At 35.2% G+C, this 11550-nt stretch overlaps 1 protein-coding gene across 2 annotated transcripts; it reads left to right on the top strand.

The window, feature by feature from the left end:
* The first annotated feature begins 2026 nt into the window (after nucleotides 1-2026).
* On the top strand, nucleotides 2027-11501 carry SUMO1 (small ubiquitin like modifier 1). Of its 2 annotated transcripts, none has more exons than XM_081938689.1 (5): nucleotides 2027-2189; nucleotides 5569-5643; nucleotides 6755-6832; nucleotides 7027-7098; nucleotides 9514-11501. In XM_081938689.1, the coding sequence occupies exons 1-5, from the start codon at nucleotides 2178-2180 to the stop codon at nucleotides 9580-9582; spliced, it is 306 nt and encodes a 101-aa protein (XP_081794815.1). In that variant the 5' UTR covers nucleotides 2027-2177; the 3' UTR covers nucleotides 9583-11501. The 2 variants fall into 2 exon arrangements, with proteins under 2 accessions (XP_081794815.1, XP_081794814.1); XM_081938688.1 differs by lacking the exon at nucleotides 2027-2189 and adding an exon at nucleotides 3705-3749.
* Nucleotides 11502-11550: the final 49 nt, after the last annotated feature.

The raw sequence follows: 11550 nt of genomic DNA, 5'->3' as shown, positions 1-11550 counted from the left end.
GACCCAAAGTAAATACTGTAAAGTGTATATAAATTGACCAAGATATTTACTTCAGTATTTGCTTCTTACTAAAACGTGTATTTTTCGATGGGAGCTTCGCTTCGCTACAACAGCAATAATTCATCGCAACATTAAATATATCGATTATCTTGATGATAAAACAATGGCTTTGCATGGCTTTGTCACAAAAAAGCCTCTTAAGAAAAATATGCTTGTACAGCCTTTAGAACCGGACCTAAACAAATACAACATAAGATATAATATGCCTGCACCCTCGTTAATTAGCTTGGAATAGCGCCTCTATTTAAAATCTATTATGCAATTTAGAAGATAAAAATAGACATGTCATAACAGCTATGTTAAACCTGAAAATGATATAAAACTTAATGATTTAATACCGTTTTTTGCATCATTCTTGCAAAGGGGTTATGGTAAAATAACTGACCAAGACCACATTGGTGTAAAGAGAGATATGAAAAATGTCAGATATATTGACACTGATAATATGGAAAATAAGAAAAGAATCATTTTTAAAAAATTTTTGTTGCTTTTCAAATTACAGAAAAAAGAAACATATCAAAAGTATACATAAATGCTTAAGTGAAAAAATGCAACAAAATGCAATAGCATATTTTACATTCAAAGTTACAATTTTATTTATATATTGTATTAAATGTTTTTATAGCTGTCTTTATTACTTTATATTTTTACAAATAGATCAAATTACTTATAACCTTGGGTTAGAACTTATATTACATATGTAATATTCCTTCCTTCCTTCCATTTTTCTCATAACCACCCTGTGGGGTGAGTGGCTGAGAGAAAATGATTGCCCCAAAATCACCCAGCCCGCAGAACTAGAACTCATGGTCTCCTGTTTTTTAGCCTGATGCCTTAATCATTAGACCAACTAGCTGTTCTGGTCTCATTTGTGGTTGCAAGTTGAATACTACTTGTAGACACACTAGAGCTGTAGATCTAGATTGCTTCATCAGTTGATCTCTGAATTTTTTCCCCTTTGGTGCAACCTACAAATTGTGAGAACATACAGTGATTTGCCCCACATCTTTTCTGCAATTCCTGCTGCTCAACTCCCCAGATTATTAGCTTGACGTGATAAAATTATGATTTTAGAAAGTCGAACTATATGACATTCAAATAGCAAGCTTTCATGTTTCAGCAGCTGTATAAATTGAAGGGGATGGGATGAAAAAATAGAACATGCCATTAAAGTTCAAAATCTGCAGTTGTTTTGGCACCTAGAAGATGGTTTAGCATGTCAGCCAATCATGTTTTTCGTAACTTGAGTAACATAGCCTCCATATTAACATATCTATCTTCTGCTTAGTCCAGTATCAAATACCAAGAGAAAAGGGTACTCTACTTGTTGCTTAGCAGCACCCATCCGTACCAAACTAGCAGGCATGCAAACTGGTAACTATCTGAATGAAACAGGCTGCGTTGCTCTATAATTTTTTTGACCTTACATATTAATGTATGCAAATATCACAATACAATTCGTGTCTTTTTTTGCAACTCATGTTTTGTCAATGAACACTCTTATCTTCTGCCGTCCAACCATGTGGATTGCGTCACCCCTTTTGTGACCTAGTTAGGGTTGAAATGTAGGTAGACGGTTCCTCATCGAAGCCCGCATAGCCGCCGCCTCTCTCTACCTGGGCACAAGATGGAGGAAGAAATAAATCAGTGATTGGTCTTTTTCAGCAAAGTTGGAAAATACGCCGCTTTCCGTCTTCTAATCTCGCTACTATTTAGGAGGGACAGCATGCAACCTCGGAGGAAAGAGATGAGCGATGCAAACGCGGAAAGGCTGCAAGACGTGCCCTCCCCCTCTGCTCTTAGGAGGCCGTGCGTAACGTCGGAGCAGCCACTGAATTGCGACTGTCGTGAACGCTGCAAAGAGCAAGCTGCGAGCGGCTCTGGAACTCGCGCAAAACTGTTCCCGGAGTCCCTGGGCGGGGGCGGAGCAGAGTTGCACTGCGCTTCTTCGGTGGGCTGTGCTTGGAGAGCGGGAAGTGAGCTCAGGCGCAGAGGAAATCCCGCCTGCCCGTGCCCGGCCTGTGTGTTGTGCTCTCCGTGTTGGCGACGCCGAGAGCGAGATCGGCGAGGCGCTTCTCCGGGGGTGGCGGAGGGGCCGGCTGCTCTGCGAGGGAGACATGTCGGATCAGGTGGGAGGCTCACGCTGGGCAGGAAGCAGCTCGCAGTCGGCCGCCCCAACCGCCCCGTTGAAAGGCGCCCGGGCAGCCCGCAGGCAGCCAAATGGGGCCACAACAAGCCGGGTCCCCTCGGCCGGAGGGGCTTACAGGCATGGGACGCCCCCCCCTCCCTCCGCCGAACCTAAGCCGGCTTGACCCGCGGCTGCCTCTCCGCATCCGTTTCGTGCCCCAGGTTTAGCCTTCCTAACGTGCTTCTGGGCCATGAAATAGAATCGCCCCGATCCCCCGAAATGCCCCCGCGGTAAAGATGGGGAGACAGAGTCGGAGTCGGCTGCTACGGTGGGAGCCCATCGGGAGAAATAACAAAAGGCCAAAGTTTCTGTTTGGGATCCTTTTTGTCTCTCCCCCCCCCCTCCACGACCCCGCTTCTCGTTCGATGCGGCTTTCATTGCAGTCTGACTTTCAGAAAAGGGGGCGAAATTTCTTCTTTAAAAACGACCACGATGATCGTAAACGAATCATTGTTTTGAGATGTTCTGCAAGACTGCTGCTTGCACCGGGAACATCAAGACTTGTTCACACGACCTGACATTTCCTGTTTAGCTTGCCTGAAGCATGTTTTGGCAGGGTAGCCTTTTTTTTAATTGCATGAGCTTTGACATTGTTTGAACAAAAGTCACACCAGAATAAAGATGTAGTAGGATAGCCGCCTTGTTTCATTTTTATGGCATACTACATGCAGTGGCTAGCCATTAATTCAAACTAAATTTGTTTAGGAAATTAAATGCAATGGCCCAGTTTTATCGTTGAACTGTCTTAATCATAACATTAACTTATACCTATTATGAGTCTTTGCTTCATGGGATCCTCTTCAGCCAGGATCTCATGAGCAGGAATTTACAAAAGGTTGCTTTCATTTTCACTTCTTGCAATTAATGCAGATCGTGGATTATTTTAAGAACAATAGTGATAAGGTCAATTGGTAATCTGTTTTAAAATTGACTTGTTTCAGGAAATAGTAATTTGAAAGTATTAAATATAGTAGTGCAAACTTCCAGTCTCCTTGCAAGCAAATAGAGATTCAGCGTGGACACAGGATTCATATAATGCTATCATTAAGTGTTATATTTGAGCAGTTGGACTGTTTTATGAATTTGCATAGAGAATCCCTATCTTTTAAAGGGGGGAAGAAATTGGGTTGTTAATTTTTTTTAATGAAAAAAACATTTTTCTAAATATTTCAACCAGTGATACTACCCCAGTGCCATGTCAGTCGGTAATCCTGCACATCAGATTTTCTTCAGTATCAAAAGGAAATAGTACTGGTTATATGTATGTGATGCTGCTTGTTTTTATTATTTTTTTCTGGTTTGTATAACTGTTAATTGACATTCATAGTCAGAGAGAAAGGCACCAAATTCTGTCCTCACATGTTTTTTATTTGGAGAACTAGATATGTGGGAGGGACAGGGCTTCAGAGCACTAAATACTAGGGACCTCTGAAGTCAGTTAAGACTTAGAACTGCTCTGTCCATTACTTCATTGGAGTATTTCATGGAATTTCTCTTACAGGTTACAACTTACTAGTTTCAGAATATATACTAAATAGGAATGAATCAGTAAGAAGACCATTAAAAGCAATGTAAATAAATAGCCCGTTCTGGTGCTTTCTGAACTATGGTCTATAAAACTGAAACTTAGAGATCAAACTCTCCACTTCAGAGAAGCATAAGGGGATTTACATTTAATTAGGCACTACTAATAGATTGTTTTTTGGGTGAATAAGTAGTGTAGGTTCATTTTATGTATTTACCGTATTTTTAGGTAGTTGCACATTCTGTCTCCATCTAGATCAGTGGTTCTCAACCTGTGGGTCAGGACCTCTTTGGGGGGGGGGTCGAACGACCATTTCACAGGGGTCGCCTAAGACCATTGGAAAACACATATTTTCGATGGTCTTAGGAACCGAGACACCAATTTTATGGTTGGGGGTCACCACAACATGAGGAACTGTATTAAAGGGTTGCGGCATTGGGAAGGTTGAGAACCACTGATCTAGATTGTGACTAACAAAAGCCTTTTATTCATGATTCATTGCAAAATAAGTTGTAATTTAACAATGTTCTGAAGTGAAGAGAGGCTAAGCTATTGCTAGCTATATTTTAAGTTGGGATTTGAGTTAAAGGAGCAGGTACAAATAGTCCCTCACTTATAACCACAATTGAGCCCAAGATTTCTGTTGCCAAGCAAGGCAATTGCTAAGCAATTTGTGCCTCATTTTATTACCTTTTTGCCATACTTGTTAAGCAAATCACTCTAGTTGTTAAATGAATCATGCTGTCATTAAGCAAATCTGATTTCCCCCATTGACTTTGCCTGTGGAAGCCGGCTGGGAAGGTTACCAATGGTGATCACATGACACCTGGTCAGTGCAACTTTCATAAATGCATGCCAGTTGCCAAACACCGAAATTCTGATCACATGACTATGGGAATGCTGCAAAGGTTGTAGGTATTGACAACTGGTCATAGGTCGCTTTGACCTCAACTTACAACAGTTCATTTAGTGACTGTTTGAAGTTAATACAGCACTGAAAACATGACCATTTTTCACATGACTGTTGCGACAACTCCATGGTCACAAGATCAAAATTCAGATGCTTGGCAACTGATTCATATTTATGACAGTTACCCTGTTCCGAGGTCATGTGAAGGTCTTGTCACTTTCTGACAAGCAAAATCAATGGGTACGCCAGATTCACTTAACAACTGTGTTACTAACTTAACAACTACAGTGATTCACTTAACAACTCTGGTAAGAATTTTGTCCCATTTTGTGAAACGGTACAATATTCATTTAACAATTCTCTCACTTAGCAACGGAAATGTTGGGCTCAATTGTGGTTGTAAGTCTAGGACTGTCTGTAATCATTTCTTAGATTTTGAAGATTGGACCAAGCACCCACACACACAGCTATAATTTTGCCTGTTGAGATATTTCAGTGATTTTTCTTCTCAGTTTTGTGACTACATTGTTTATCATATAGGTATTAAAATTGGAATTTAGAGCCTTTTTTGAAGCTCTGAATTGATGCTTTTATCAAAAAATATAATCAACTATAAAATGAATGAAATTAGAATTCTAAAAATTGGGAATTGTTTAGTACTTTGTGGCATTTAGTTGTAACTTTAACAGATGCTTTATGTTTTTATTAATGAAGCTAGTCATTTTGAGTTTATTTTATGTTCTTCTTCTCCCTCTAATCTTGTTTAAGGAGGACAAAAGAACTAGAGGAAATTCCAAAAAATCCTATTATGAACTAATTCACTATTAATATGAAAAAAGAGAAGCCTGAAAAGAATATTCTCAGAGTTACCATTTTTTATTGCAGGAAGCCAAACCTTCAGCAGAGGATTTGGGCGATAAAAAAGAGGGAGAATATATTAAACTTAAGGTCATTGGGCAGGTGAGTTCTAATGTATTCTAGTTAACATTTTAAAAATATGTATTTTTATTGCACAATTTTTCTTTACGTGTCTCTATGACATATTTAACAGATCCATGGCATTATTCATACAACTAGAATCAGTATTTGATACATTATATAAATTCTGTTTCCAAACGTTCTAACCCAATGTACATTTCCATTTCTTGTTTTTATTGTCTATTCATTTATACCATTTCTCCCATACCGCATAGTATTCCGAATCATCCTTTCTCTTTAACTCTAAAAAAAATCCTTAACATAATCAGGAGTCTGGTTTTGTATTAAATTTGAGCTTTGCTGATATTGTACAAGTTATAAATTCTAGAAACAAAACAGATGTAGCCAATCTATTCATGCTTCAAAATAGATATTGAAAAATAAACAGGTTGATGAATAAGAATCAACGTGTTACGTGTTTTTATGATTTAAAGACACAAAAATGTTTCCTATAATAGGATACTTGAAAAATTTATAGCTTTGTTGCTAACTTGGAACAAAATGTTATTGTGTACCTCATAATTTGTTTTATTTTTAACATTGTTTTTATAATGGAAGATTTTACTTGCAAGTTTATATTTCAGTATGGATTCAATGGTAATAAAGAATCTGACAGTAAAAATCTATTACATTTACTTACCAAATCTATACCAAGTTACATACTTACACTTTACCTACAGAAAAGTTTTTATTAAAATATTTTTATTAATAAGTAAGAATCAACAATTAAACCTTGCTTTCAGACAGATTGCAGTCTCTCTTTTATGGTCAAAATGGTTCTTGATCACTGAACTCATGGATTCTTACTCCTAACCCTATTGCAAGCTAGTGGCAGTAGGGATGTAATCTCTTTTATTAGAAAATGATTTCCCTAAATCTCTTGTGTGTGTGGAAGAATTTAAGAAAAAGCAAATTGTGAGATGTAAGAAAGCTTGAAACTCATGCATAGAATGACACATTCTGTTATATCTCAAGCATAGGATCATACTTAAGGAAAAAAGTATTGGATTCAAGCTCAAAACATTTTACATATCTATAATAAGTGCCATCTTAATACTATGTAGAATTATTATATTTTGTGTTCAATTTGTAGGACAGCAGTGAAATTCACTTCAAGGTGAAAATGACAACGCATCTAAAGAAACTTAAAGAATCATACTGTCAGAGACAGGTTTGTGACTTGAAGTTTTCCTTGCTCACATGATGTCAAATATAAGTTCAATTTTTATGCTCCTCTGCACCTGACTGAATGTATTACTGCATAATCCAAAAATTAAAATAAAGAAATGGATGGTAGATAGTAGTGAATAACTGGGTTTTTGTTCAATCAGTTTAAATTGACTCTTTCCATTTCACTTATTTTAGGGAGTCCCAATGAATTCACTCAGGTTTCTCTTTGAGGGTCAGAGAATTACTGATAATCATACTCCAAAAGAGGCAAGTATTCTTGGAGATCAATATATAATACTGTTTGTAGTTATTTCAGCATCGTATAGCATTTTTGCAACAGCTGTTCAAAGAAGTTAGATTGGCCTAAAACAAGCAAATAATCCAATCCTGGTTATTTAAGAGTAGAAATTTATTTATTTTACGAAATGGATTTTCATTTTAAATTATATTGCTGAATTGAATAAAGCTTGAGGAAACCTGGGATGGACATTTGCTGTGAAGAATTGTCAGCACTTTTCAGATATTTCAGTACAAAACAAAATTCTGGATATTTATTATTTGTAAATATCTTTTGTACCAGGCTCTTAATTGATACATCTTAAGCTTCTAGAAAAACTAAATTAGATTCTGGATATCTCTTATCTCATATAAAAGTACTCAAGAGTTTGTATTACACAACAATATTCAAGACATGTTTTCTTGAAAAGCAGCTCCTACTTCCCATATGTCCAAATGTGAACTATGCTTTAACGTCCTCATGTTTGACAAGGTTCTCCAGAATTGTTCAAAAACATTTGACTGGATAGTATTACTCTATAAAACTTACATCTTCATTTTCTGGCAAAGAAAAATAATTGATACTGATCTTCAAATGTTCCCTTGGTATACAGCTTTAGATATCTATTGTGCTTGTATTTCTTCTGGCACAGAGTTTATCTAGTCATTTTTTCATCTGTATGTATACTAGAATATAGAATGGTGAATAAATTTTGATTAAATTTACAGAAACAAACATTGCCTGAAAAGACACATTCTGAAGGTTAAATTGTGACTCTAAAATAGTTCTGTATGACCCAAATGGATTCAAATAAAAATGATGTCCCATTATATTACAGAACTTATTTTTAAGTAGGTTAGTTAAAACCTTTTTACAGTTAATACAGTTCAATACAGTTGTTTGAATTGTAAATTAAAACTTGTATGTGTAATTCATATTTTGCTTTTGCTGATACACGATGGAATAAAATATATCACTTTCCAGAAAATGAGGTCCAGATATTTTAAAGATAGCAAGGGGCTATTAAGAAGCCTTTCTTGCAGGTGCAATCCATGTGATAATTACTATGACAGTTCTGTTTCATCTCTTGTAAAGGGCTTTATTTGTAACTTTTAAAAGTTAGTCCTAGATTTTTAAAAATATATTTTCTAAAAACTGAACAGTTTTAAATGTTACCTAAATTAAGTAAAACAGCAGAGTAACATTTGCATTTTATAAACTGATTTTCAAAATTTATCCATTAAACTGATAAGTGCTAGTTTTTGGCAAGAAATGCATTGGTCTTTAAAAATTGAAAGGCAGGGCACATAAAAATCTGCCTTGTTTTCTTTCATATTTGGAATTTTGGATTCAATCCATGTTCCTCTAAAATATATTTAAAATTGGTTTCACAACAGAGTTTGAATTATTTTATTAGGTAAATAGTATAATTCGATTTGAGTGTGTATGTATGTATGTATGTATACATACATACATACATACATACATACATACATACATACATACATACATACATACATACAGCTGCAGGCAAGACAGGACAGTTAAAAAAACTTCCTAGAAGATGGCAGTGGCAAACCATTTTGTTAATATGAAAGCCATGAAATTCCCAGGAAATTGTAACTCTTATTAAATGCTTGTTCAGCATTTCCATCACTTAGAGAACTTCCAGTTACAATTACTGTCATTAAGTGAGGACTACCTGTATACATAAGAACTGATAATACTAAAAAAACTGACAAGGCACTAAAATGTACCTGCTATTCCTGGAGTTCCCACCCTGCATCTTTCCTACATTGTCCACAAAACTCATGAGAACGACCTTTTATTTCATTCTATAACTATTTATTAAATTTATTTGCCATCCACCTCAAGTGTGTGATTCTAGGTGACTAAGAATTTAAAATATAGGAAATGATTACCCAAGCCGTGCAAAATATTTATAATCTATACAATTATTTATTTATTTAAAATGTGTTCATCCATCTTAACCAAGCTCATAACTATACTATCATTAAACAGCACTGCATTTCACAGAAGTCAATAATTTCTTACTCTCTTATGCATGGAGAAAGTTTGATCATTATCTTACTATAGTGCAGAAGACATAACCAAAGAGTAAGTTACCGATATGTATGGGAATATTATTTAAATTTAAAATTAGGGCTTAAATCATCCTTTGCGGTATAAGATTTTTAATGATTGTGTATTGTGGCATATTTATATTTTTAAATAAAGTTTCAATAAATCCGATACTTGCTGAGAATCTGTTTATATATAAGCACTGTTTACGTATTTGTCAACTCTTCTGCAAAAAATCCACAAAACCAATGTGCATGGTGAGCATCCAATATGACTGTATATTTTGGTTTTTTAAAAATAAAATTGTGGTTCTTATTTTACAGCTTGGAATGGAAGAAGAAGACGTGATTGAGGTTTATCAGGAACAGACAGGAGGCCATTCAACAATTTAGAATGTTTTTTTTTTTTCCCCTTTCCCTTTCTCCTTTTTTATTTTAAAATAATAGTTCTTTTGTAATGTGGTATATAACACTGAATTAAAACCAACACCACATTCCTATGTTTTAAATATTATTTCCAGTTGTCTGTTTTGAATTCTTGTGCTCATTATACACTGTCAATTGTGTCAGACTTTTGTGATCCTACTGCAGTTGTGCTTCCCAATTTTTCCCATTTCCTTTTTAGAAAAGCAACTGTCTATACTTGCAGTTACATGTTGGCAAGGGTCATGTATCCAAGCCTTGACTATTTGTCAGTGGGCAGAGGTTTCTACTATTCACGTTGGCCTGAAATTTAGGTGTGTGAATTTTTATTTGTGGATTTTAAGAGAAGAAGATATGGAAACTTTTTGAAATATAAACGGAAGGATTGTGTCCTAATATTAAGAAGAGTTTTCTGTAGATTTTATTGGGAAGTATCCAAATACTGATGGCAAAAATGTAGTTTCTTTATGGTAACATTATCTTTGAAATGGCTTCACTGAAGTTAACATGGAAATTGTTTGTGGTTTTTGTCAACAGAAGATCCTAGGAAAGTCCTAACTAATGTACACCTTCATGCAACAAGAGTTATGATTTTTATGTTGTACCTGTTTGCCTGGAATGTGGTTTTTCAATGGACATAGATTGTATTGGCTTCCCATTAAATAAATAAGAGGAAACAAATTCATAAACCTCTGCATTTTCTTTTAAGATATATATTTGGAAGATTATTTGAAAAACTAGTGAAGAATATTTAAAGAAGATAATTTTTTCTATCAATGCTGGAGGATGTTACACAGGAAAAAAATTGATTCACCTTTGAGAATTAGCACTTTCCCTGCTGCTTGCTCTCAGTATATAAATAGAAATCAAGAATTTATCTTTCACTGGGAGTTGTATTTTGTAATTTGTAGATCCGGAACTCTGAAAATTAATGGTAAAGTAATGAAGAATAAATATGGAAAAAATAAAAATGCTATCCAAACACTTTCGTTGGTTGGTGTTTAAAAAACAGGGATGTACCAATTCTTCAGTTTCAAAGAATCACAGAAAATATTGGGACTCAAATTAGATAATGAATAACCTAACCTATTGATTTCTTAATTAATACTAAATAACATTAATTAGTGTTAATACAAGTTAATACTGCCTTGTAATCTGTATTGGGTCTTGGAAAACCTAGATACTTTGAGGAGTTACATGCATCCCATATGCATGCACTATTAGTGTGATAAAGATTAGAAACACTGAAAAAACACTATCAATATCCTCACTTTTTAGAATTCAAGAATTTTTATTTTGACTTCAATAGGTTTAGGATTGAAAACCTGGCATTAAATCCTGTTTGTATAGAGAAGTAAACTAGTTTATTTTTCAGACAGCTCCCATTGGCAATCTTAGAGTGTAAGTACCTCTGAAAATAAGTTAATTTTCTGGAAATAAATTATTCGTGTTTGGAAATTATGTGAAATAGTGTTCTGGAATGAGGCCTGATCAACAAAACCATTTTTTCCCTAAGTGATTGTCTAATTGAAAACGTTCTATCTTCATATCTCTTTTAGCCAATTGCAGAACTGTCATAGAAAACATGTCAATGCTAGAAAAATTCTTTAGCTCAGGTTTGCAATATTGATGGCAGGACCAGAAACGCTGCTCTACCTCGGGTTTATTTTTGTTGCCAGGGGAATGGGAAAGGTCAGAAATTAAGACTGCAATGTTCTTAAGCATTTTTTAACAAACCATTTAATTGTATTTAATTTTCAGGCACTTAACTGTAAAGTGTTAAATGGATCTTCTCCAATGCTTGTAGTTTCCATGTCCCACTTCTGATGCCTTTTTGTACGCATGCCAAACTTTTTTTAAAAATTAAAACTTGTTTTCAAAAATCAAAATCTGGGCTTAAGTGTTATCCATATCTTTAGCATTAAACATCTGAATGAA

This window comes from Natrix helvetica (assembly GCF_964273705.1).
Source record: "Natrix helvetica genome assembly, chromosome: 1".
In the NCBI taxonomy this organism is placed as follows: domain Eukaryota; kingdom Metazoa; phylum Chordata; class Lepidosauria; order Squamata; family Natricidae; genus Natrix; species Natrix helvetica.
The sequence above is the reverse complement of the archived record's forward strand: the minus strand, read 5'-3'. Positions and strand labels throughout refer to the sequence as shown.

What these genes read in the sequence shown, in the direction of transcription:
- SUMO1 (XM_081938688.1), top strand. An exon ending in AATCATACTGTCAGAGACAG is followed by an intron (nt 6,833 to 7,026) that starts GTTTGTGACTTG and finishes CACTTATTTTAG; the next exon opens with GGAGTCCCAATGAATTCACT. An exon ending in ATAATCATACTCCAAAAGAG is followed by an intron (nt 7,099 to 9,513) that starts GCAAGTATTCTT and finishes CTTATTTTACAG; the next exon opens with CTTGGAATGGAAGAAGAAGA.